The sequence below is a fragment of the Pristis pectinata genome, chromosome 8, assembly GCF_009764475.1.
Source record: "Pristis pectinata isolate sPriPec2 chromosome 8, sPriPec2.1.pri, whole genome shotgun sequence".
NCBI lineage: Eukaryota > Metazoa > Chordata > Chondrichthyes > Rhinopristiformes > Pristidae > Pristis > Pristis pectinata.
The window spans coordinates 91,405,531-91,433,480 of NC_067412.1; the positions used below are offsets into that span (position 1 = coordinate 91,405,531).

General features: G+C 44.2%; 1 protein-coding gene across 3 annotated transcripts in view; it reads left to right on the forward strand.

Annotated features, from left to right (window-relative positions):
- Positions 1-27,306, forward strand: part of LOC127573576 (A-kinase anchor protein 17B-like) — a 36,170-nt gene extending 8,864 nt beyond the window's left edge. For all 3 annotated transcript variants that reach the window (XM_052021934.1, XM_052021933.1, XM_052021935.1), the window contains 4 exons: positions 4,047-4,819; positions 6,681-6,823; positions 12,627-12,864; positions 23,382-27,306. In XM_052021934.1, the coding sequence (XP_051877894.1) occupies positions 4,047-4,819; positions 6,681-6,823; positions 12,627-12,864; positions 23,382-25,280 (3,053 nt within the window). In that variant the 3' untranslated portion in view covers positions 25,281-27,306. The remainder of the gene's footprint in view (positions 1-4,046; positions 4,820-6,680; positions 6,824-12,626; positions 12,865-23,381) is intronic.
- The last annotated feature ends 644 nt before the right edge of the window (positions 27,307-27,950 follow it).

Sequence of the window (27,950 nt, forward strand, 5' to 3'; positions counted from 1 at the left end):
TGAAAAAGATTCAACACACCGTAACATTTTAATCAAGCTAAATATTTCGGATGGGTCGAAGAACAGTGGCAAGAGGGCAGGACAATGCGATTAGGTTTTGATCAAGGGAAATGACCTATCCCTGTGCTGTAATTGCCCATGAATCTGTTCTTGTTGGAATAATTTGTGATGGGGCCATAATTAAACCAGATTGTCTCTTTTTGCTGATGTCTGCTTCTGTTCTGATGGATGCGGTGATACCATTTCGGGAGTTCTAACAATCCACAAGCTCATTCCCCGTCACTTCTCTTTACTGGAGATGCGCTCAGTGTTTTACCATTGGAACTGAGACCAGTTCCCAGTCATTCAGTGTCCTCCGCACCCAGCGACAGATATCGCCAATCCTGGCTCCTAATACTTTTAGTACAACAGTGTAGGCAAACAGTGCTAAAACTGTCAGAGGTGTCTTATATTTGATATGTTAAACTGAGATCCTGCTTGACGTTTTGAGCTGAGGTGGAAAATTCTTGTAGCTCTACCTAGAAGAAGGCAGGGGAGTTATTCCATGTGTTCTAGTAAATATTTAACCATCAATCAATCAAGATTAAGCAGAATATCTGGTTGTTATTGCATTGCTGTTTGTGGGATCCTGCTGTGCCCAGAATGGCTAGCATGCTTCCTACGTTCCAATGGTGACTATTCTGTCAATAAATAGTTAAATAGTTCCTTATTCTAAAGTGCTTTGGGATGTCTGAAAGGGATGTGGACAGAGCTTAAGAAATGCTTTTATTTTTGCTTCCATGGCACAAGTTGTAGGGAGGTGGGGAAGAGGTATATAAGATGAGATATCTTTATTAGTCATGTGTACATCGAAACACACAGTGAAATGCATCTTTTGCATAGAGTGTTCTGGGGGCAGCCCGCAAGTGTCGCCACACTTCTGGCGCCAACATAGCATCCCCACAACTTCTTAACCCGTATGTCTTTGGAATGTGGGAGGAAACCGGAGCACCCGGAAGAAACCCATACAGACACGGGGAGAACGTACAAACTCCTTACAGACAGCGGCCGGAATTAAACCCGGGTTGCTGGCGCTGTAATAGTGTTAAACTAACCGCTACACTACCGTGCCTGCCCCCTGTGTTCAGGATAGGGTGGAGGTTCTGGGCTTGAGGTGAGTTACAGAGACCTACTGAGATCAGCTAAGTTAGCAGATCCTGTGACTAATAAATTCCAGTTACAATATTGTTCTAAATTAGCATCCAAATTTGCAGTTGGCAGGAGAAATGGTTTGTTGGCTTTTATTGTGAGAGAATTTGAATACAGGAGAAAATGTCTTACTGCAGTTCTGGAATATTAGGTACAGTTTTGGTCTCTTTATCCGAAAAGGGATGTACTTGCCATAGGGGGAGTTCAGTGAAGGTTCACCAGAGTAGTTCCTGGGATGGTGGGTTTTCCGTACAAGGAGAGTAGACAAGGTCTGTATTCTCTGGAGTTTAGAAGAACGAGAGGTGATTTCATTGAAACTTGGAAAGCCTTTACTCATCTCAAGTGAGGAGGCTAGAACCAGGGATCACAGTCTCAGAACTAGGACTGAGTTATGGAGAAATTTCTCACTCATAGAGGCTGGTGAATCTGTGGAATTCGCTACCTGACAGGACTGTGGAGACTTGGTCACTGAGTTCATTCCAAGCAACGATCTTACTCATCTCAAGTGAGGAGGCTAGAACCAGGGATCACAGTCTCAGAACTAGGACTGAGTTATGGAGAAATTTCTCACTCATAGAGGCTGGTGAATCTGTGGAATTCGCTACCTGACAGGACTGTGGAGACTTGGTCACTGAGTTCATTCCAAGCAACGATCCCCTGGATATTAGGGGAATCAAAGGTTATAGTACAGGTAGTTCTGCTTTAACACATGTTACTGTAATATGAATAGGTTATAACGCAATTGATGGATTGGGGAACACTATTTGCATTACTGAGGCTGCACGGGTTATAGTACGGTAGGGAAAACTTGTTAAATTCTATGCTTTGAAGGCAGCTGCAGCCTGTTCTGCTATAACATGAGGTTTCTTAGGAACATGACTATTGTGTTATAGCAGAACTGTCTGTATAGGAAAACAGCATTGAGGTAGAAGATCAGCCACGAATCGTGGAGCAGGCTCAAAGTGTCAGGGTAGCCTAATCCTACTCCTAACTCGTGTGTTCATATAACATATGCTGACCAATGTTGAATAGTTTTGTTGTAGCAATATGGTATACAGATACCCGTCTACTAAAATTTGCAGCATGGAGATAGGCCATTCAGCCCAATCAATCAATGCTGGCATTCACCCTCCGCCCACCCTTCTTTATCTCACCTTATTAGCATACCATTCTGTTCTGTTATCTCACTTCCCCTAAATTTGTCAGTGTACTTTACTTCCACTTGGTTAGGTTACTGTTTCTCCTCAATTCCCTTACGGATTTGTTTATGTGTTTTGTTACATGGCAGATTGAATAGGAAGAAAATTAAATCTCGAGATTTTAGTTTAAAGGTTTGATAACGACTCATGAAGCAGACGCTTGATGTACAACAGCAGGCAGAGGAAGGCTGGAGAAAGCTCGATGGGATTACCTGAACTCTGGCATCAGCTTGGCGTTCTTGAGGGAGGTATCGGCTGAAAGGCAAACACTTCCCTGCAGTGGGGGGAGGAATACTGACCCGGGTGACCAGTTGCAGGTAGGGTCAGTGTCACGGGTTATGGGATGGTGCAAGGCTGGCGAATGGAAAACTTACTTTGCCATTTGTAAAGGCAAAGGGTGGGACCTACTGAGTATGTCCCACAGCGTTACTATCACCAACACGTCACACAGACAAAGACAATTAATCTGCTACTTAACTGTCACATTAAGTCATCTGGTCTCACCCTATCAGAGATAATCCCTTTGTTCTACCCATCCCTCTTCCCCCATCTTCTTTGCTACCTAAAACTACCTTGTTTTCTCTCTTTCCCAGTTCTACTGAAGGATCCCAGATCTGAAATGTTAACTGTCTCTCTTTCCACAATGCTGCCTGACCTGTTAAGTGTTTCCAGCATCTTCTGTTTCTATTGCCATTTGTAAGCCTCAGGTGAATTCTAATGAATGACCCAAACCCTAAATTTGAACCTCCTTTTTGCCTTTTGTATGTGCTGTGTGTTTCAAGTATTTATTTCAAAATTCCTTCATTTGTTCTCCATCTTTTTGTTGCGCAAGTTTAAGAGTTGCTCACACGTTGAATCCTTTGACTAGAGTGTGTGCAGAAATCTAGATCATACCATTGTATTCTTTTAACACATGCATGGGTTGACTTGCTTCTGCCCTGGGGTTGACCTCTGCACAGCCAGCATTGGCGATTAAAATGCCTTGAGTTGAACATTGTTCCTGGAGGAATAAGATGACAGACATCTTTTGCAATGTGATGCTTTACACATCACTGGCTGCTTCGGATGGGGAAGCTCAATAACAATGTTTCCTATAAACCTGTGGACGTGGAGGGAGGCTGTTCAGCCATCACATCCAGGTTGGACATTTTCAAGCATGAAAGAAGGCAAAATGCTGGTTCAAAATCTACAGTTATTACAGAAGAGGTTTTATGCCTATACAATCTCTAGACACAGAGCCAATTGAATCAGGCAGCAGATGTATAAAAAGAAACAGTTAATGTTTCAGGTCCTTCTTCAGAACTGGGAAAGAGATATCAGAAACGTTAACTGTTTCTCTTTCCACGGATTCTGCTTGACCTGCTGAGTGTTTCCAGCATTTTGTGTTCCCATTTCAAATTTCTGGTCTCTGCCGACTTGATTTTCTTTCACTGGGCAACAGAATCTCCTTTGTTACTTGAAAATCGAACGATCCCTGATGGAGAGTCCTGGACCTGAAACGTTAACTATTTTTCCACAGATGTTGCCTGACCTGCTGAGTGTATCTAGCATTTTCTATTCTTACTCCTTTATTATTTCATCACTTCTGGGCAAGTTTAGTAATTCTAATTTATATCAGAGATGCGTAATTCTATTTCTAACCTTTTTCTTCCACTCCAGAGCCTCAGGTTGCCATGGCTGTTACAAGGCTGTTTGATACTTCAGATGCCGTGGAGCTCTCTGCCCCTCAGTGTCTATACTTGAAGCCGATTGCCAGGCTGACCATCAGTGTGATGCTCCCCGATTCCAAGGTCTCCCCAAAGCTCATTTCAAACTGGGAATTGATGGAAACCCTGAAGAAAATGGCATACCCGGAGCAGATTACATCACTCAGAGTCTCGCGAAGCACAATGGAATTCATACGCTTTGAGGCGGAGGTTGAGAATAAGAACCTGGTGCAAACTGTGTGGGAAAAGTTTAACAACAAGAGCATCAAGGTGAATGGAGTCAATGAGATGGTAAGGGTTCTGGCAGCTGTGAGCCAAGTCAACTTTCCAAGCCCATCTGACTGGGAGTCCTTTTTCAAGACTGCTGAGACCATGAACGACGCTGTTCCCGGTGAAAGGCCAGACACCATTCACATGGAAGGGCTGCCCTGCAAGTGGCTTTCTTCGAAGCAGCTCAACAAAGAAAAGCCCATGGAAGAGATCCTTCAAAGGGTATTTGGAAGATTCGGAGAGATTCGAAACATAGACATTCCCATGTTGGATCCCTATAGAGAGGAGATGACTGGAAAGAAGTTCAATACATTTAGCACTGGTGGCCTTCCTACCTTTGAGGCTTATATCCAGTACCAGGAGTGTGCCGGCTTTGAGAGAGCTATGGCATCTTTGCGGGGAATGAAGTTGGTGCACAAAGGAGATGACGGAAAAGCTCTGGCATGTAACATAAAGGTATGATCTTAAAATACTTGGATCTGATGCATAGGAATACGGATGCTTCAGCTGAGACTGCCTGTGGGTAGCAGCCATATATCTGAGCCAGAAGCCCACAGATTCAGGTCCCATTCTAGATAAAAGAAATGTAAGCTGACACTCTAGTGTGCCACTGAGGCCCTGCCTGCGGTTTCAGCTGGATGTGAAATATCCCACAACACTACTTAAAGGGAATTATCTCAGCCTCTTGGCCAATATCTCTCTCTCAACTAATAGCTTACGAGTAGATTATTTGCTCATTAATGTTACTGCTTGTGGAGCTCACTATGTGCCATGGTCCCTACATTACACACTGAAATGACAGTAAAACTCCAGTAATCCAATATCCAATCTTTTGGAAATCCCGATGCTCTGTTATCTGGTTCATCTGGTTCTGTTTCACACACTCCCTACAAACTCACTGCCTTTAAACTTGTCGGAGCCTCATTTCCACACTCCTTTTAAACTTAAGGGGGCCTCGTTCTGAACTCCCCTTAAACTCACTGAGGCTCTGTTTCCACATTTAAGATTACAACTAAGATTAAGAATTCTTTATTAGTCACATGTACATCGAAACACACAGTGAAATGAATCTTTTGCATCGAGTGTTCTGGGGGCAGCCCGCAAGTATGGCCACGCTTCTGGCGCCAACATGGCATGCCCACAGCATCCTAACCCGTACGTCTTTGGAATGTGGGAGGAAACTGGAGCACCTGGAGGAAACCCACGCAGACACAGGGAGAACGTACAAACTCCTTACAGACAGCGGAGGGAATTGAAGCCGGGTCACTGGTGCTGTAATAGCGTTACACTAACCGCTACACTACACTACACAAGTTCACCAAGGCCCTGTTTTCTGCGCTCTAAATACTCATCAGACCTCTGTTTCCCATGATCTCTTGAATTTTAGTGGGGCCCTCTTTCCATACTCCTTTTAAACTCACCGGGAACCTCTTGCCCGCGCTCCCTTGAAGGATCCTGCGCTCCCTTGAAGGATTCTACGCTCCCTCGAAACGCACTGGGTCCGTTTCTACGTTCCTTTTAAGATCACTGGGCTTTGTTTCCTGAGCTCCCTTTAAACTCACCTGGTTCACTGGAAAATTTGTTGTGCTGTTGAGTAACATACTTGGAAAAAGCGTGTTGTGCTGATATCCAAAAGTTCAGAAAATCTTCCGGTCAGGCACCACCAAAAGTCCCGAGGGGGGTCAGATTTTTGGAGCTTTACTGTGTTTCACTGACTGCAAAATGCTTTTGGGTGACCAGGAAGGGATATGAAAGGTGCTACAGAAAGGCAAGTAGAACGTAAACTGTTACAGGTGGTTAGTGTAGACCATCCTCCTGTTTCACTGACCTGCTCTTGAATAAATAGCCAGCATCGGTGTATATATTTAAAAAAAACCCTTCCCAACACAAGAGACTGCAGATACTGGAATCTGGAACAAGAAACAAACTGCTGGAGGAACTCAGCGGGTCGAGCAGCACCCTGTCGATTATCCCTTTGCCTTCACAGATGCTGCTTAACTTGCTGAGTTCCTCCAGCAGTTTGTTTTTTTGCTTAGAAAGAACTTTCCAATGCTCTCATCTGCATGGCAGAGGCTAATTAATCCTTAGCCAGAGGAAAGGAACGTCAGCTTCACAATCCCTGCAAATGGCTGTGGTTTCCTTTAATTGCATTAATTTGTTTTTTCTGTACATTGTATATCAAGGGACATGATCAATTTGACTCCATGTTAATTGGCTGATATCTTGGTGTCACCTAACGATGAACATCCCTAACATGTGCTGTTTTGAAGGTGTTGCAGCTCTTGCATGCAATCTTCCTTCTGTCCTTTTCTTTCAGGTGACTTTTGACACAACCAAGCATCTGAGTGACTCCGCCATTGAAAAGCGGCACCTTGAAAGACTGAAGCTGCAGGAGCTGGAGAGACAGCGAGAGGAGCAGAAGCGGCGGGACGAGGAAGAGCATTCGAAGGAAGTTGAACGGTAATACTGCACCCCTCTTTCCCAGTTCGCTGGCTGGGTTTAGACAGCCACTGGAGATTCACAATAAATCCCTTTTAATTTTACATGTCAGAGATAGAAATAATAATTTTAAAACATAACCAGAAGGTAAACCACACAGGAGAAAATTAACATCTGCCTTATTTCCTCGACAATAGGAATCCAACCCAACAGTAATAGTTTCTACATGAAAACACAATGAACTCAACAGGCCAGGCAGCATCCGTGGAGAAAAGCAGGTGGTCAATGTTTCGGTTCAGGACTGATGCTAGGAAAAGGGGAAGCCCAATATACTGTATGGGATGGAAAAGCAGAGCAGTGATAGGTGGACAAAAGAGGGGAGGCGGGGTGGGCACAGGGTGGTGATAGGGAGATGCAGGTAAGAGATAGTGATAGGCAGGTGCGGGGGAGGAGGGGCGAGCAGATCCACTGGGGGTTGGGTCAAAGGTGTGGAGAGAGAGGGGAAAAAGGGTAGAAAAAAGAGAGAGAGGCTCGGAAAGGGAAGAAGAGAAGAAGCATTGTGGGGGGGGGGGGGGGTGTTGTGGGGAAGGGGGGGTGGGGATTACTTAAAGTGGGAGAATTCAATGTTCATGCCGTTAGGCTGCAAGGTTCCAAGATGGAAAATGAGGGCTGTTCCTCCAGTTTGCGCTTGCAATTCTCCTGGCAGCAGAGGAGGCTGAGGACCGTCATACCAGCGATAGTGTGGGAGGGGGAGTTGAAGTGACTGGTAACGGGGAGGTGCAGATCGCGGTTACAGACGGAGCGCAGGTGTTCTGCGAAACGGTCACCTAGTCTGCGTTTGGTCTCACCAATGTAAAGGAGGCTACTAGTTTCTCTAGTAATAGATTCTAGTGCGGAGTGATCTGTTTTGCCTGCTGCAGTAGGGTACTCAGAGTTTAACTGTTGTAGCATTGGAGCTACAAAGAAATATATATCAGGCAGCTGTACAATGTCGGACTGACCCCCAATGTTGTCCAGCTTTGGTGCGCTGGTGCGTAACTGCTTAATTACTGGGTAGCTGAGGCCAAGTATTTTTTTTGTTGCTTTCTGTTGACAGCGTTGGTGAAAATGTGTGTTCTGCAGACAGACTGCTTCACAAAGACCGGCAGCTACACTGAATCTGCTTCTGATAAACTTGAGACGTCAGGCTTACTGGTTTCAGAGTATTCCAAAACTAGGAAACTATCCCACAATAACAAAGTGCCATGTTTGCAGTCTGCTTCCCTGCAAGATGCTGGAGAAGTTTCTTCTTTATTTGTTTAAGATAAGATAAGATTTCTTTATTAGTCACATGTACATCGAAACACACAGTGAAATGCATCTTTTGTGTAGAGTGTTCTGGGGGCAGCCCGCAAGTGTTGCCACGCTTCCGGCGCCAACATAGCACGCCCACAGCTTCCTGACCCGTACGTCTTTGGAATGTGGGAGGAAACTGGAGCACCCGGAGGAAACCCACACAGACACGGGGAGAATGTACAAACTCCTTACAGACAGCGGCCGGAATTGAACCCAGGTAGCTGGTGCTGTAAAGCGTTACGCTAACCGCTACACTACTGTGCCTGCCCTACGGGATGGGGCGCCACTGGCAAGGTTAGCATTTATTGCCCAATCCTGATTGCCCTTGAAGAGGTGATGGTGAGCTGCCTCCTTGGACCACTACAGTCCTTCAGGTGAAGGTACCCCCACAGTGCTGTTGGGGTGGCAGGTAGACCCAGTGGTTAAGAATGACTGCTGAGATATTTCCAAGTCGGGATGGTATGTGATGTGGAAGTGCTCCCATGCACTGGTCTTTAGCAGGACAGCATCTGCTTGGTTGGAGGCATGGCTGGAGCACAGGTCTTCAGCACTGCAGCCAGAATGTTGTCTGGTCTGGTCACCTTTGCCACAGCTACTGCTCTCAGGCAGGTCACTTGGAGAGAATTGAATTGGTTGAAGACTGGCTCCTGTAATAGTGGAGCTCTCGGGAGGAGGCTGAGAATCAGAAGCAGGTTTATTATCACTGACGTATGTTGTGAAATTTGTTGTTTTGCAGCAGCAGTACAGTGCAAGACATAAAAATTACTGTAAATTACCAAAAAATAAATAAAATAGTGCAAAAGAGGAATAACTTATCAGAAATCTGATGGTGGAGGGGAAGAAGCTGTTCTTAAAACGTTGAGTATGGGTCTTCAGGCTCCTGTACCTCCTCCCTGATGGTAGTAATGAGAAGAGGGCATGTCCCAGATGGTGAGGGTCCTTAGTGATGGATGCTGCCTTCTTGAGGCACTACCTCTTGAAGATGTCCTTGATGGTGGGGAGGGTTGTGACCGTGATGGAGCTGGCTGAGTCTACAACCCTCTGCAGCCTCTTTCAATCCTGTGCATTGGAGCCTCCATACCGGGTGGTGATGCAACCAGTCAGAATGCTCTCCACCGTACATCTATAGAATTTTGCAAGAGTCTTTGGTGATATACCAAATCTCGTCAAACTCCTAATGAAGTAGAGCCACTGCTGTGCCTCCTTTGTGATTGCATCAGTGAGTTGGGCCCAGGATAGATCCTCTGAGATGTTGACACCCAGGAAGTTAAAGCTGCTCACCCTTTCCACTGTTGACCCCTCAATGAATACTGATGTGTGTTCTCCCGACTTCCCCTTCCTGAAGTCCACAATCAATGCAAATATTATTTACAAAAATAAATACATTAAAATTATTAATCTTTAAAAAAATAAACATTTTAAAACACTTCAGAATACTTTTAAACAAGTGAAAACATTTAGCAGCTTGATCAATTCAAAAAAATATAAATTACCTATTAATTTGGATCTGCTCAGAGCTACTGGGTGAAGATGGTTGCAGTGCTTCAACCTTGTCTCTGGCACTTCCCTTGTGTTTTTGGGGTCCACTATTGTTGAGGATGTGTTTTGTTTTGTCACCATCAGTTGTTTGATCATTCACCATGTTCTGGGATTACAGAGCTTCCTACCAAACCAATGGCTGGGGTAAGGGGAAAGGGGGAATCACTTAACCTGTCTAAAGCATTTTGGTCACTGTTTCTCATGGACTTGTGTAGACCCAGCACCCAAAAACATCTCTGCTCACTTGAATATAGAGGAACTGTGCAAAGAGAGGAGAGGCCACATGGGAACAAGGTAAGTAATAGGTAATTTATATATTTTTTTGAATTAATTGAACTGCTAAATATTTTCCCTTGTTTAAAATGACTCTGGTGTTTATTTTTTAAAGATTTATAATTTTAATATATTTATTTTTAGAAATAATTTTTGCATGTTTTTGAACTTGTTCAGAAACATTAAATGTTTTCTGCAATGGACGTGACTTAGCTGGCTGTCAGAATACTTCTGCTTATTTCATACTCAGGTCTTGATGTGCCCTGGTCTCCATATGGTGGGATCAGAGCCTTGTCGTTGAGGACTGGGCTGTCTTGAGAATGCAGGTTGATAAAAACAGATCAGCAAAGTTGCTAGAATATGCAGGTTCAGCAAGCAGTTAGGAAGACAAACAATTTGTTGGCCTTTATTGCAAAGGGATTCATGTACAGGAGTAGACACATCTTGCTGTAAATGTAGAGACCTGGGCAATCCTCATCTGGAACATTGTGCACAGAAGGATGTACTTGCAACAGAGGGGATGCAGTGAAGGTTTGTCAGACTGATTCTATGTGAGAAGAATTTAAATAGACTAGGCCTGTACTTGTCTAATGGGGCATGATCTTAGTGAAATGTATAACATTGTTACAAGGCTTGATGTGGTAGATGTGGGGCTGATGTTCCTCCTAGCTGGGCTCGTCTACAATTGGGGATCACAGTCTCAAAGTAAGGGGTCAGCCATTCAGGACGGAGAGAAGAGCTTTCTTCACCCAGAGGGTTATCTACCTTAGAGGGGCTGTGGGGGCTCAGTCACTGTGTGTATATTTAAGAAAAAAACTTTTTATGTAAGGGAATCAGGGGATGTAGGATTATGATCTGTGTATTAGGCGTGGAGGCTAACTTCCGATTAAAGTATGACGAACGTGTTTCACGGGTTCTTGTGTCAGTTTGGACTTGTCAGGTAGGTCAGCAGCAAGCACAGGCAACTGTTTCCAGCAGGATATTCCAGGCCATTAACCTGCTGAATCAAGATTAGAAGTTTGGAAATTAGTGAGGAGAGGATTAAGAACATAGTACAGTACAGCACAGAACAGGCCCTTCGGCCCACAATGTTGTGCCGACATAGTTAATCCCTCCTACCTACAGAATGCCCATATTCTTCCATTTTCCTCTCATTCATGCGCCCATCCAAGCCCCTCTTCAAAGCGCCCAATGAATTTGCCTCCACCACCCTATCAGGCAACGCATTCCAGGCATCCACCACTCTCTGAGTAAAAAAACGTACCCCTCCTGTCTGTTCTGAACCTACTCCCTCTCACCTTAAATGCATGCCCTGCGGGTATGGATTCTGCAGGAATAGTTTGCTGTCCCAGTGAAGGTGGTTGAACTGGGTGGTATAATTGGATTGTGTTAGAGAATAGTTCTTTTAAGAGGATGGTCGAAAGGATTGGGATTATTGAGTGGGTCAGGAGTCCCTCCTGCTGCCTGCCAGAATCTTGGGCTCTTGTACCTTAACATTTATTACCTCTGTTAGTTTAATCATTCAGCTCCTGGGTAACATTAATGCTGAATCCTTCTCATTAATATTTGACAGTGTAGTTATGGTGATTTTACTGATTTCGGCATTGAATTATAATAAGATGTTGCAGAATCCAAATTGCTGTAATTTTCAGGCAATAGCTGAGTTGATTAGTTGTTCATATCACTTATATTTCTGGTGCCTGACACTTTCAGGCCAAATTTGGGAACCATCCCTGAATCACTTTTGAACATAACACTTCCTGTGGATGACTACAATGTCCAACATTTTGTAGTACATTTGAGGACAGTGAATAATAAATGTTTGTGGCCTATTCTTCTGAACATAAGTTCACTAGGTTACCAACGCTGCTAATAACTACCTTAATTGTGTCTAAATTTCATGGCTAAATCTATGAAATGTGTATTAATGAATATATTAAAGTATGGTGAACATGTTTATACAGAAATGATGTCAATTTTCCATAACATGTTCTGCTAATTTTTAACGGAAAAAATCAGCAGCAAGTCAGACTGAAAGTAGAGTATATTTGGCCGGAGGTCATTACATTCATCACTAGATCACAAGACAAGGGAGCAGAAGCAGGCCATTCAGCCCGTCGAGTCTGCTCCAAGGAAAGGGAAATAGAAATGAGAAATGGGGAATGGGGAAAGAAGAAGAAGAAAAAAAACTATTCTAATCCCAATTACCGGCCTTATCCCCATATCCCTTGATATCCTGACTATTTAGATATCTATCTATCTCCTCCTTGAACGCCCACACTGATCTGGCCTCCACTGCTGTACGTGGCAAGGAGTTCCACAAATTCACCACCCTCTGGCTAAACATTCACTATCTGATTTACTGTCTGTGGGATCTTTCTGTGTACAAGTAAGTCGCTGTGTTCCCTGACAACATTCAGATGTGGAGTAATAGAGATGCTTGGTATAGCAACAATTCCATTTTCCTCCACATTGCTGGTTAAATGACAACTATAATTGCTACGTTATCTCACGTGTGATGTGTTTGGAAGCAAATTAAAACAGCCTTGTATAATTGTAATTTCACTGAGAGGGAGCCTTGTGAATTTTAACTTGGTGATGTGATAAGTTTTAAATAAAGCCAGAACGGCCAGAAGTGGTGTAAACTGACATCCGTTTCCTGAACTGTCGTCTTTAGAAAACGCAGGGAAGGAGAGCGGGAAAGGGAGAGGAGGCGGAAAGAGAGGCTGAGGAGGAGGGAGCACAGGCAGAAAGAGTGTGAAGACAGACGTCGTCTGCGTAAGCTGTGGAAGGTAGAAGTGGAGAGTGAAAAGGAGAAGAGAGAGGCCAGTGCATGGGAGGCGAGAAAACTGGTGCTGGCACAGAGAAAGCTGGATTCCTACAGGCTGCTCACCGTTCTTTTAAATGGTGCAAAAGTAAGTATTTCTTTAAGTGAAGTGCACCACCGACCTCCCTCCATTTCCTTCCCTTTGGTTCTCCGAAAGGGTCAGACCCTTGCCAGGTTCTGATCCTCCCTTCTAAGATATAAGATATCTTTATGAGTCACATGTACATCAAAACACGCAGTGAAATGCACCTTTTGCATAGAGTGTTCTGGGGGCAGCCCGCAAGTGTCGCCACGCTTCTGGCGCCAACAGAGCATGCCCACAACTTCCTAACCCGTACGTCTTTGGAATGTGGGAGGAAACCGGAGCACCCGGAGGAAACCCACGCAGACACGGGGAGAACGTACAAACTCCTTACAGACAGTGGCGGGAATTGAACCCGGGTCACTGGCGCTGTAATAGCGTTACGCTAACTGCTACACTACCGCGCCTTGCCTTTCCCCACACTGAGCTGTCAGCTGTGGATCCTGTTACACAACCAGTGTCTGCACTTGCATGTTTTTCTTTCTTTGGTGAGGGATAATTTGATTAGCAGTCAGGAGAGGGAGCGGTGGCAGAGTGAACATCCCAGAATGTACAGCTCAGAATCACAGCTACTTCTGAGGCAGTCTCTTGGCATCTTGACTTGTTCTCCCTCCGGTTCTGTGGCCCTGAGGTGACCAGTGTGGGAACTGCAGATTGCCCCATGGATGGAGCAGGAGGTGGGTGACGGGACAGATGGGTGAGTAGTTCATGAGATGGTCCACTCCTTCTACCACACGCAGGGTTTCTGTGTGCTCCCGATACAAGGACACGGTTCTCAGTATCATCCCAAATGTTCCTTCTTCACTTTGAGCTGTCGTGATACAAGAGGGATCATGATCTCAACACAAGAGGGCATGGCTTTAATGGGAGGGAAGTTCATGGGAGATATCAGAGGAAGGTATTTTACTCAGAGAGTGGTTGGGGCATGGAATGCGCTGCCTGGGGCGATGGTGGAGGCAGGTACGTTGGTCAAATTCAAGAGATTACTAGATAAGCATATGGAGGAATTTAAAATAGAGGGATATGCGGGAGGAAGGGGTTAGATAGTCTTAGGCGAGGTTTAAATGTTGGTACAACATTGTGGGCCAAAGGGCCTGTATTGTGCTGTACTGTATTGTTCTATGTTCTATGAGCCAGAGGTTCCCAGGTGACTGTGGGGTTGTTCAAATTCAGATTCGGATTCAGTTCATTTCCCTCTGACCACCTGGTTCTCTCTCCCCACGAGAGAGCTCGGAATAGAGTGTGCGTTTCAGAAGCCTGGTATGGGGCATGCGAATGATGTGGCCTGTCCAATGGAGCTGACCAAGTGTAAAGTAACCTCGACTAGTTTATTGTCACATACACCAGGGTGCAATGAAATTCCTTGTTCGCATGAAGCTCACAGAGTGAACAGGATACATGGTAGTAATACAACGAAGACAGTCACAGTAGAATGGTACAAAGATTGTAGTGCACTCTAAAGTAGTGCAAAAAGAAATGCTAAAGTGACAGAACAGAATAACCAAGTGAGGTAGAGTTAAGAGTCCGAGATCATGGAAAGGAGTGTGAAAGAGGCGATTGGTTCAGCATTCTGATCGCAGTGGGGAAGAAGCTGTTCTTAAATGTGGATGCCCGGGCTTTCAAGCTCCTGTACCTTCTCCCCAAAGGTAGAAGGGAGAAGAGGGAATGTCCAGGGTGGCGGGCATCCTTGATGATGCTATTAGTCTTCCTGAAGCAGCGCACCTATTACTGCATCAGTGGAGATGGCACAGACCTAGGAGGATAGAGGCAGAATAGCACCAGAATTAAGTATTTTATGGCCTTCCATCTGGTGGTATAGTCAGTTACACTCCCAATTCTGAATCAGAGGGTGGTGGGTTCAAATGCCACTCCAGAACCTTGAGCACAAAAATCCAAGCTGACACTCCAGTGAAATATTGACTGTCTTTTGCACTATCTTTAAAATGAGAAGTTAAACACCCTCAGACAGATATAATAAAAGACATTATTTTTGAAGAACAGGGGAGTCATGTCCAGTACCCTGACTGATTATTTACCTCTTACACATCATTGCTAAGTGAGACTTAACTGGTCACTGTCACATTTGTTGTTTGTAAGAGCTTCCTGTGTTCTAATCAGGTGCCCTGTTTCCTACGTTACAACACTGACCAGCCTTTAAAAACAGAAGTCCTCTTTGTCTCTGAAGTGTTCCTGAAAAGGTTGTGGAAGGTGCTACATAAATGCAAGTCTGCCCTTTTTCCCTCTAAACTTTGATACCTTGTTGCATTTGGATTTAATGCATAATAACAGTTCTCTGCTAGGCCACAAGGTGGAGCATTCCAGCTGCCGTTGAAAATCTTTTGCTAAAATAAGAACAAATGAAATAGGAACAAGAGGAGGCCATTCAGCCCTGTGAGCCTGCCTGTCATTCAGTAAGATCCAGGGTGATCTTGGCCTTGGCTCCACTTTCCTGTCTGCTGCCATGACCCGAAAATCCCTGTCGTCCAAAATCCTTTGCCTTACACTGCAGAGACCCAGGTTCAATCCTGACCTCTGGTGCTGCCTGTGTGGAGTCTGCACGTTCTCTCCGTGACCGTGTGGGTTTCCTCTGGGAATTCCAGTTTCCTCCCACATCCCAAAGACGGGCAGGCTGGCAGCTTAATTGGCCATTGTAAAGTGCCCCTAGTGTGTAGGTGAGTGGTAGGTTCTGGGGGTATTGGTATTGGTTTATTATTGTCACTTGTACTGAGGTACAGTGAAAAACTTGTCTTGCATACCGATCGTACAGATCAATTCATTATGCAGTGCAGTAACATTGAGTTAGTACAGAGTGCATTGAGGTAGTACGGGTAAAAACAATAACAGTACAGAGTAAAGTGTCACAGCTGCAGAGAAAGTGCAGTGCAGTAAGGTGCAAGGTCACAACAAGGTAGATCGTGAGGTCAGAGTCCATCTCATCGTATAAGATTAATGTAGGACTAGTGGAAATGACTCCACCTACACAGGTCAATGAGAGGATTCCAAAGGATTCACGACCTGGGAGAAGAAATGCACTCATCATCTCTGTCTTAGGCTGCTCCCTAGTTCTTGATTCTCCCATGAGGAGAAACACTTCCTCACCCTCTGTCCGGAACCCTCAGAACTTTTCAAGTTCAGAGTCAAAGTCGAGTTTATTGTCACATGCATGCACAGGTGCAATGAAAAACTTACTTGCAGCAGCATCACAGGCACATAGCATCAGATAAGCAGCAATAAGATCGTCTCTCATTCTTCCAATCTCCAAGGAGTATAGTCCCAAACAGCTCAACCTTCCCTCATAGTACATATCGACCCAAGAAGGAAACCTGTGAACTCTTTATGAAATAGCACAAACGTAAGGACATCCTTCCTTGGGCAAGATGACCAAAACTTTACGCGGTATCCCAGGTGTGGTCTCACCTGTGGAGACACAAGAGAGACTGTAGTTGCTGGAATCTGGAGCAACGCACACAAAATACTGGAGGAACTCAGCAGGTCAGGCAGCATCTACGGGGGGAAATGAACAGTTAACATTTCGGGCTGAGTCCCTTCATTAGTCCCGAGGAGTCCAGTCCCAGTTTTGACTGTTCATTTCCCTCCATAGATGCTGTCTGACCTGCTGAGTTCCTACAGCATTTTGTCTGTGTGGTCTCACCAACGCCCTGTACAGTTGTAGCAAGAGTCCCTTTTTTATTGTATTGTACTGGGCTGGACAGTGGTGCGGTTGTAGAGTTGCTGCCTCACAGCTCCAGCTATCTGGACTGAATCCTGACCAGGGGTGCTATCCGTGTGGAGTTTGCATGTTCTCCTTGTGACTACTTGGGTTTCCTCCGGGTGCTCCAGTTTCCTCCCACGTCGTCAAAGATGAGCAGGTTGGTAGGTTAATTGGACACGGTGAATTGCCCCTACTGTGTAGGTGAGGGGTAGAATCTAGGGGTGTTGATGGGAATGTGGAGAGAATAAAATGGGATTAGTGCAGGATTGGTATAAGTGGGTGCTTGATGATCAATTGACTCCATGACTCTATTCCATCCTCCTTACATTTAAGGTCATTCTTCCAAGTGCCTTTCTAACTAACTGGTGAATCTGTAGACTAACTTTCTATGTTTCAGGTACTAAGACACGCAGACCCTCTGTAGCATTCTGTAGTCTCCATTCCTTCCTACGTTACTGGATAATTCCACATTTCCCCACAATATATTCCAACTGCCAAATCCTTGTCCACCCACCTGCACTCCTTTGCAGACTCTCTGTCCACTCACAACTTGCTTTCCTGCCTGTTATAGGATCAAACAACATGGAAATAGGCCCTTCAGCCCACTCTGAGTCCCAGTGAAGGGAATTGTCCACCCCTCACTGGGTGGGTGTCACCCTTTGACCGTGGTACTGAGGCAAGTTTAAACCAATGCCAGGGAACCACACCCCCAGCCAGGACAAGGTCTGCTGATCGGTCAACACTCTGCCACTGACAAACGTCCGACTGACTACCCCGGGGTAGGAGCTTGGGGTGGGTGGGATGAGGGCTGTTGAGTGGCAGTGGGTTAATGGGATGCGAGAGAAAAGATGTGCCTGTACACTGGTGTCAGACAGAAAGTGAGATCCTGTGTTGCAGGAGGTGCTGTCTGATCCAGTTCTTGATGCTGGGCTCAGCAAATGCCCGGGTGAGTGCAGTGGGACAAGTGTTGTTACCGTGTGGAGGTTGTCTCCACACCTTCCCCTGATGTGGTGGCTGAGGCAGCCCAAGTCGGGTCCCTTGGTGGGGGGGGGGAACGGAAGATGAGGAGGAGCGGACACTGAAGGAAATGCCAAGGTACTAAGTGGAGCCAGGGAAAGATGGGTGATGGCCCCCCATGGGCTTCCTAATAAAACAAGATCAGATTTCTTTATTAGTCACATGTACATCGAAACACACAGTGAAATACATCTTTTGCGTAGAGTGTTCTGGGGACAGCCCGCAAGTGTCGCCACGCTTCCAGCGCCAAAATAGCATGCCCACAACTTCCTAACCTGTACGTCTTTGGAATGAGGGAGGAAGCCAGAGCACCCGGAGGAAACCCACGCAGTCATGGGGAGAATGTACAAACTCCTTACAGACAGCGGCGGGAATTGAACCCGGGTCGCTGGCGCTGTAATAGCGTTACGCTAACTGCTACACTACCGGGACACCACCACTTCCTGAATACTGTGGAGCAGATGGTACTAATGACTGCAGTAGAGCACATGACTAAACACATGACTGCAGTAGAGCAGTGCGGAAGGGCAACCTTCTGCTGAGTTTTCTCCAGAAAAGGTGAAATGTTTATGCATAAAAACACTAAAATGTGGAAGCCGCAGGTGGAGATAAGAGTGCTGTGTGAACACAGAGCATAAGGCATCCTGTGAGGTGCTGTGTAATGGAACCTCAGCATGGTGGGCAAGCACAGTAGTGTAGCAGTTAGCGTAACACTATTACAGCGCCAGCGACCCGGGTTCAATTCCGTCTGCTGTCTGTAAGGAATTTGTACGTTCTCCCCGTGTCTGTGTGGGTTTCCTCCGGGTGCTCCGGTTTCCTCCCACATTCCAAAGACATATGGGTTAGGAAGTTGTGGGCATGCTATGTTGGCGCCGGAAGCGTGGTGACACTTGCAGGCTGCCCCCAGAACACTCTACGCAAAAGATGCATTTCACTTTGTGTTTCGATGTACATGTGACTAATGAAGATATTTTATCTTATCTCTCTGTCACTTGGTCAGTAACCACCTCGCTCCTCTTTGGTTTTAAGTCTCTCTCACTGGAATTGAGTGGTGTTGTGCGACTGTAGGAGCAGCACATTATCTGGAGTGTGCTCTGTAGGTTCTCGACCTGTGCCAGGTTACCCTATTTGGGAATCATGTTGAAGCTTGCAAGGGCAGCTCACCTCATTCTGCTATTGTCCTTGTGCTCTGAAATTAGCATCAAAGTGTCCTCCCATCTGTCATGTTCCCTGCCAGTGAGCCAGAAATATCTTGCAATATTTTCTCTCAGAGTCACCGATGATATTTAACTACGCTAATGTGATTTATCTCCCTGCCCAGTTTTATAAGACGTGTTATCGTCTTGTGTAACAAACAACAAGCTGCGAGAGGAACTCAGTGGGTCAGGCAGCAGCTGTGGAGGCAGAGGGATGGTTGACGTCTCAACTTGAGACGTCAGGCCTGATGCAGAGTCTTGACCTGAAACATCGACCGTCCCCTTCCCTCCAAAGATGCTGCTTGACCCGCTGAGTTCCTCCAGCAGTTTGTTTTTGACTCCAGATTGTAGCATCTGCAGTCTCCTGTGTGTCTCCAATTGCCTGATGCAAATTGGCCTTACAAACATGATGGTTGATATTTGTTAAAATTCTGAGTGAACCTTACTGAAGAAAAATGAAATCAAAGAAATTAAATCACGATCTAGCATCACAGAAGAGTCTGTGATACGTGTCTTGCTTTATTCAGAGGACAATTCAAAGAATTATCTTAAGAATCTCCTATTAGTCCTTTCTTTCCGTCAGCTCTCATGCAGATCCACTTCGAGAGAGGTAAATGTTTGCCTGTGTTACCATGAGAGCAGATATCATATGATTCACCTTTGTGGAATGTTGAGTTGTTGCTATGTTATGAAAGCCTTGTACAAATGGACGCATAAAGCCTTTCCAATCCAGAGCTCTGCCTCATACTTTACATTCTGCATTGGACAACATCACTGAGAATAGCCTGGCTGTTTGAACTGCCACTGTAACCTGCTAAAATACATTGGCTCATTATCGTGTTCTTAAAAAAAAATCTCAGAACAATTTTCAGCAACTCCTCAGCAAATGAAGTGGCCCATATCTGCAAGCAGCAAAGATCTTAGACAATGGTCTGATAAAAGAGAGTCCAGCTGACTACCTTGATTTTCAATGACATTACTGTCACTGATTCCTGCACCATTAATGTCCTGGGATGTCACCATTGGAACTTAAAACAGCTACATAAATCTAAAAGCAAAATACTACAGATGCTGGAAATCTGAAATAAAAATAGAAAATGCTGGAGGCACTTAGCATGTCAGTCTGTATCTGCGGAGAGAGAAGCAGAGCGAACATTAGTGTCGATGGTCTCTCATGACAAATGCCACCTGATGTACTTAGTACTTCCAGCATTTTCATAGAAAGAAATGTAGAAAATAGGAGCAGGAGAAAGCCATTTGGCCCTCAAAGCTGCTCTGCCATTCAATATGATCATGACTGATCCTTTGTCTCAGTTCCCAATCCCACTTGATACCTTTTGTGTTGAGAGATCTGTCTACCTTCTCCTTAAGCATATTCAGCAGTTTGGCGTTCATTGCCTTCTGTGGTAGAGAGTTCCACTGGTTGGCCTTCCTCTACTCATCTCAGTCCTAAATGTCTTGCCCCATATCCCGAGACTGTGATCCCTCATTCCAGGCTCCCCAGTCAGTGGAAACATCCTCCAGTGTGTTGAGCCCTGTCAGAATGTTGTATGCTTCAACGTGATCTCATCTAGTTCTTCTAAACTCCAGTGAATGCAGGTGTAGTCGACCCAATCTCTCCTCATTACAGGGCAGCCATCCCAAGAATCGGTCTGGTAAACCTTCCACTCTGGCAACCTGCTATTCCAGCTTCATCAGAACTGTGACAACACAAGTAGTTCCAAGGCTGGATGTCTTGCAGTGAGGGACTCGCCTCCTAACTTTCCAAAGCCTTTCTAATATCTATAAGGCACAAGTCAGGACTGTGACAGAATAATCTCCAAGGGCCCGGATGAGTACAGCTCCAACACTCGAAGTTTGGCACCATCCAGGATGAAGCAACCCATTTACTTTGCACCCCATCCACACCCTCAACATGCGTTCCTCCCGGCACTGCCACACTGTTGGCTGCAGAGTGTACTTTCTGCAGGACACTGTAAGTCGGATACTAGCCTGATTTGGAAACTTATTGCTATCCCTTTATCGTTGCTGGGTCTATATTCTGTACCCAACAGCACTGGGAGTGTACCTTCACCAGAATTACAGTGGTTGAAGAAGGCAGTTCACCACCAACTTTACAATGGCAGTTGGGTATGGGCAGTAAATGCTAGGTCTTCCAGCAAAACCCAGATCCCAAAAAATAAATTGAAATTGTTCATTTTGCACAGTGCTGTGCTGTGACCACCTGTATCACCATTGCCAACTCACCCAGCTAACAACTTCCAAAGAGTGGCTATCCTATCAGATACTCAACTGGCCCAACCACAAGGATGTCATGGCTACCAAAGCAGGTCAGAGGATAGGTGTTCGATGTCACGGTAGCTTACTCGTGACCTTCTAAGACCTGGAATGTGAAAGGATTGTGACAGTTGCTCTGATGGGTGCAACTAAAAACATTCAAGAAATCTGGTGCCATCTGAGGCATAGAATATAAGGGCCAAGAATATAAAAGCAGGGAGGTTATGCTTCAACGATACAGAACTCTCGTTAGACCATTGTGTACAGTTCTGGCTCCCCCAGTAATGGAAAGATGTGATGTCACTAGAGAGGGTGCAGAGGAGTTTAATATGGAAGTTGCCAGAATTGGACAAGAATTGCCTGGGTTGGGTTGTTTTCTTTTAAACATCGAAGATTTAATCAAGATGCACGAGTTCATAATGGGTTCAGAGTAAATGGGTAAAATCAGTTTTCCTTAACCAACAGTCAATAACGGATGGAACTGATCCAACATAATTGGTAGAACAATTAGAGGTGGTTTGGAGAAATTTCTTTCATCCAAAAAGAAATGGGGATCTGGAATTGACTGACTAAACGAGTATTCAAGGCAGAAACACTCATTGCATTTAAAAAGCTATTGGATGTTGTTAGATTTGACATTATGTGACATTCAATGAATGATCCCTAAGGCAGAATAGTTAATTTTATTTGTCCACATTAGGTTAAAACGCATGAATGTTAAAGGCACAGTTATCAGCATTGAGATGTATTTTCAACCGTGTTACCTGATGACAGTATTTATCAGGATTGAATTTTCCCGTGTGTCTGGCAAGCTGAAGGGAGGGTCTCTTTTTTAGTCTGGTCATGAGGTTAGACCCCAGCATGCAAGGATCTCTCTCGGACATAGATCATTGCTTGGCTCTTAGCTGTTTAAACAGCTGCATTTCTCCCTTAAATTTATACTTCCTTTCCCCTTCAGAGCTGACCTTAAAAATTATTTCATTCTCACTGTTTCTGTGAAAGATGTGATGTTCCTGCAAACTGACTCTCCGTCTATGAAAATATTAACATTAGTTATTAAGAATTATTTTCCCCATAAACTGCAGCACAAATGTGTCAGCATTTCAGATGTAGCTTCTATGTCAGCTGCTTTTCCCAGCACTCTTCTCAACTGTCTCCATTTTATAGTTGCAAGATTATACCTCATGGACATATTCGTACAACATGCACTTGAAGTGGTATAACTTACAAGCTACGGAGGAAGAAGGGGAAAGGATCAGAATCAGGTTTATTATCACTGACATGTCGTGAAATTTGTTGTTTTATGGTAGCAGTACAGTGCAAGACAGAAAAATTACTATAAGTTACAAAACTAAATAATGCAAAAGAGGAATAATGAGGTAGTGTTCATGGGTTCATGGACCGTTCAGAAATCTGATGGTGGAGGGGAAGAAGCTGTTCCTGAAACATGTGGAGATAAAACATGGAGATAATGGACTTAACTGACCTGTGTTGCAGATTTCTGAGATTCTTTAAAATAAGCCCGCTTGATACCTACCATCTAGGAACCTGGTCGTTTGTCCCTGCGTCCCCAATTTCACTTTGTCCTTGGAGTTCTCTGAAACAACTCAGCAAGGCTTCTTGAACAACTCCTCCGTCAGAGGGGCAGTAAGTACATGGGAACACATGTACTTCCAAATCGCAAGGCCCAGACCTTCCTTGGTTCCATGCTCCACCTTCCTGCCCAATCAGATTCCATCACCTTCAGCCCTTTGTCACTTCCACCTATCACCACCCAGCATCTGGCGCTCTTTCCAGTCTTCCCCTCCTCCATCTGCCCATCACCCCTCCTCACCTGGATCCACCTATCACCTGCCAGCTCTTGTTCCATCCCTTCCCTCCACCTTTTTTTACCGGCTAGCTCCTTTCTACCTTTCAGTCCAGATGAAGGGTTTCGACCCAAAACATCGACTGTCCATTTTTCTCCATAAATGCTGCCTGACCCACTGAGTTCCTTCAGCGTCTTGTCTGTCACTCTAGAGTCCAGCATCTGCAGTGTCTTGTGTCTACAAACCATAATGATTTGGACATATATTGGTTTTCTTTTATTGTTACAGTCAAAATCCTGTCTATTGCTGGAAGTAGTTTCACCACATAGACTGTGCTGGCTCTAGGAGGCTCAATAAGCACTTCTCAAGGGAAATCAGGAGAGGGCAATGAACACTGGGTTTGCCAAAGCTGCCTACATTCTGAGGTTGGGAAGCTAACTCAACGGTGGGTGGACAATTCATCATGATCTTTCAGCTGTATAATTATTTACTATTTGTGTTTGTTTGCAAAAGGAAATAAAGGTCCAGAGGAGCCACCTTCCTGAGAGAGAGACAGTGAAGTGTGACCAGAAGAGGGGGGGGTGTGAGCGTGCAGGGGACAGTGAACTGAAGAAACCTGATGAAAATACAACCGGGAATAAGGGTTCTCAAAGGGTGAAGTCAGAAATGTGGAGGCAGATTAAGGTGCCTGTTGAAGACATTGATGGGAAGGTGCGCAAATCACTGACTGGATCAATGGAGCCTTTGTCTTCCCAAGACCCCAACTTTCCTGCCACTTCCTCCCTGCCTCCCATTGGATTGATGGAAGAGCATAGACTTCCCAGTCTGAACCCAGCCGGGGAAAAAGTCTCAACACCTTATGAATCGGAGTCACTGCAAATTACTGTGACACAAGACTGCAGTGCACACCTGCATAACTTGCATGCAGTTGGCCACGATAACTGCTTGTGCAATGGATATTCACGGAAGGTTACCACTGTAGACCACCAGATCCGCCATCGCCTTTACGCGTATGAGGATTTTCTCAGTTGTTTGCTGAATTACCGTCAGCATGTTTGCCCTTTAGATTCCAACCATGCAAGTATCTTCCACAGTGCCAGCAACCCTGAGGACCACTCAGACTGGCGTAGGACGGTCTCTGACAATGGGAAAAGCTTTCGAATAGATTTGAGGAACAAGTCGAGCCCCCTCTGTATCGGGACCAGCACCGCAAGGCACAACAGGTGGTCAGGTTATGACCGTGACTGCAACTATAGATGGACAATCACAGTTAGTGAGTCTGGGGTGCAACAAAGAGCCTTCTGCAGCAGCACCAGCCATCAGCTGAAAGAATGCAACAGAGAATTCCAGGTGCACTGGAAGGATTCAGGCAGTCAAATGGATTTTGAGGAAGATTTTGCTAGTGCCTACCAACTACACTTAAAAGATAGTGCTGTCTTGGGTTGCAAAGAGGGGAAGTTGATCAGCCACCCTGAATGTCCAAGAATAGAAATTAAGAACCCATGGATACCTTCCAAGGAACCATGGAGAAACCCCATTACCAACTGGAAAGTTTCAATTACAAACTCTCAGAATGACCTGGTTCAGCCAAGACTAAAGGACAGTAATCAATGCAAGGATGCAAGTAACCACCACAGCAGTCAATTGAATTCCCAGTGCAGGGCTGAACCAGATTGTTCCAACAAAGAAAGCATGAATGAACGGAGTAGGTCGAATAGAAAAGTTAAGCGTATGCATGAAGGAAGTGTTTGCGAGTTTGGTGCTGACATCCATTGGTCAAACTGCAAGTCAGGTTTTCACCAAGATGCCTCAGACCAGAAGTCTGAAACAAACAATAATGATGTTAAGCCTGTTCCATCTAGATCCAGGAGCGACCTCAAATATTCTTGGAAAGAAAGCGAAAGCAAATTCAAAGAAGAACTTAACCATCCCAACAAACCTTGCATTGGGCACCCGAGGAAAGATTTATGGAATGGGAAAGGTTCAGGGGATATCCTGGGAAAAGAGTTGGTCTTGGCTAATCAACTGTGTGAAGCCTTCAGTGATGAAGTAAAGCACAAAAAGCAAAGAAAGAACTCGAAGACCAAAATAATTCCTGAAGACAAGAACAATAAACAAATACACCGCCCTATGAATTCTAACAGGGATTTGAAAACTCATTGGAAAAACATGAAGAATGAATGTTTAGATAACAATTGCAGTTCTGAGAGAGGTTTTGCTATTCATCCTGCTTTGCGTGGAGATCATTGGTCTGGTGAAAGAGACCTTGGGCTCAATTTAGGAGCAAATGGAACCCAGACATATTTTCACAAGCATTTTGCTAGTGACCACAGACTTTTTGATGTTAATGTATGTGATCAAAAGATGAAAAAGTATGAAGTTGATATGAGCAAATTTGATCACTCCAAGTGAACAAAGGGGGATTACAATTAAAGTCATTTAGGAGTTCTGAGTACAATGAATGTCACTCAGCATTACATCCTCCATAATTTAGTAACATGATCAGCTTTCATCTAAATACCTAACTTTGTAAAAATTTCCATCTGATCTGGTAAGAAAATGCAGTTAAATACTATGGTGTTTTTCTAAGCCAAAATATTTGAATTAACTGATTTGAAAACTAAACGTACCTTAGGTATGAATATTGGTTGAGTAAATTCAAAAGTATCACCTCTCTGGCTGACCCACAATCTTCATTCTTGGTGAACTGATTTAAGAAAACAAATCTATATTTTAGAGAGTCAACACACAAGAGTAAAAGTACTTCCCAGAATTTTTGCAACTGTCGGAAAAAGGAAATACTTTACAAGTGTTTCCATTAAATAAATGGTAAACTGCCTTCTCCTTTCACTTTCCCAAGTCAGTATGACTGAAGAAAACAAGACCTGCCTGCCATCTCATTGCTGTTCGCGGGATCGTGTTGTGCACAGATTGACTGCCGTGTTGGTCTGAATTACACCGATGACAAGGTAATTCATTGACTAATGCATTTTATGGCAGTGTGAGGATGTGGGAAGTGCTACTTAAATTTGGTTTTGTTCTTTCTGCAACAAAGTCAAAGATGCAGCAAGCTGAAACCGAAGTCAGAGCCTCAATTACGATTATGTTCTGGTCTCCCACATAAGCTCTGATGAGTCAGTGAATGAACATGACCTATCCTTAATTCCAATCCCTAGCAACATTGTTTTCCCAGTCTTAGTTTGTTCTTTGCTTTAGCCCATGTCATTTTTTTCCAGTTAAAATATCTCTTATTAATCTATTTTGTAAGAGATGTCATCTTCAGCATTAACAAGTTTCAAATAATGTTCAGTTTTCAAAGGTTAATCTGCACTGTTTGAATCTTTGTGCTTAAAATTTAGTTTTAGGTTGTCAAATAAATGTAATTGTTCCTGTAAAATGTTTATAAGTATCCTGCAGCATTTCTAACGGAGACAAACAGATGAAGAAATAGAAATGTAGAGATTTGGCTCAGAATCCTAGCATTTCATGAGCATTACTCACAGCTTATGTCCACTTTTGGCTAAAGTAACAGTGATTTGAATTTGGAACATTTGTCTAATCTCCACAGTGACTGGTATTTAATTTCTAATCTGTTCTCTGTTTCTACAATGGATGGTGATTTGCATTAGGCACTGCGAGTTATTGCCCAGAGGTTCTATTAGGCTCAAGCTGAAGGTTCCCCTTTTTAAACCTCTCAATGAAAACCAGAACAAGTGTGCAATTAGGTTTTACACCAAATATTTGATACCACTCACCCGTAAACACCCCCAACCCCCAATCACCCAGCAATCTAGAGTAGCACCAAATTCAAATCAGGTGCTGTGGTAAAATTAGAATTTATAATAATGTAAGTACTTATATAGATTATATATTTTAATCCACTCACAAGTCCAAGAGGAAATCTGCTTTCGAACATCACATTCCAGCTTCAAACTCTGATTTGTTTGGGAGGTTAAAATTCAAATTCAGAATATTTAAAGTTAAACTTTTCCCGAAGTAGATTTCATTCACTGTGAATTATAAACGGATAAATACTTCTGTTGTGTTGGTATCAGCAAAGCCCAGCTATGATTCAGACTTGCAATGTTTAGGTGGAATTCTGCCTAATATTTGAAGACCTACTTGCTGGTTGATAACGTTTTCTAATAGACCATGAAAACATAATATTTGGGAACTTCAAAAAAAATATGTTGCACTTGTACCACAAGTAATGTAAGATAAAAGTTCCTTGAGATCCACCTGATTATGACTGTATTTATGTGCTATCATTTGCAATATCTCCTGTTTGTTCCTTAAGTGTAAAGGGAAAGAGGTACTGTGTTTATTTCCTGTAAAAAATCTTTTATCCGTTCATCCTGTATGTAACATTGTACTGCTGATAATGATATTAGTGACAAAACTCCAAGGATTTATGATGTGAAAGTAGTTCCTACTGCATTCTAATTAAAGACAGCTTATTGTTCAATTATTATTTAAGACTGGCCGTTCTCTTGTGGAATTCCCTCCACTGGATGCAGCTTAAAGCCATCAGCTCTAGCACAGTCAGGAGCAGTCTCAGCAGTGAATCCAAAGCCTATAGCTTCAAAGTCCCACACCAGAAATATTGCCACGAAAATCTAGTTTGGCACTTGAATGAAACATAAAAATATGGTCCTCTCAGCTTCTTCATTTTTAAGAAGAACTGAGGAGTTATTGCTTGTGCCCTTCAATCAACCTCACTAAACAGATCTAGCCATTACCACGTTATTGCTTTTGGAAGCTTGTGATTACTTTTCAAAATAACTTAATTGGTTCCAGAGTCCTTTAGGAGACCCTGAAGTGGACTGAAAGGCACTGCAGGTCTACTTTGACTTGGCTTTTACTCACTGCTTCATCTGGAAAGCCAGTTTGGGTCACTTGCACTTTTTCCAATCTAGTGCGGTGCATTTGGTGCTCACAAGTGACCTTCTCTACATTGAAGAGATCAAACACAGATTGAATGATTGTTTTGAAGGACATCTTGTTCCGTCCGCAAGGGTGATCCTGAGCTTGCTGTTGCCTGTCACTTTAACTCTCCATCCCACTTCCACCCTGACCTGTCTT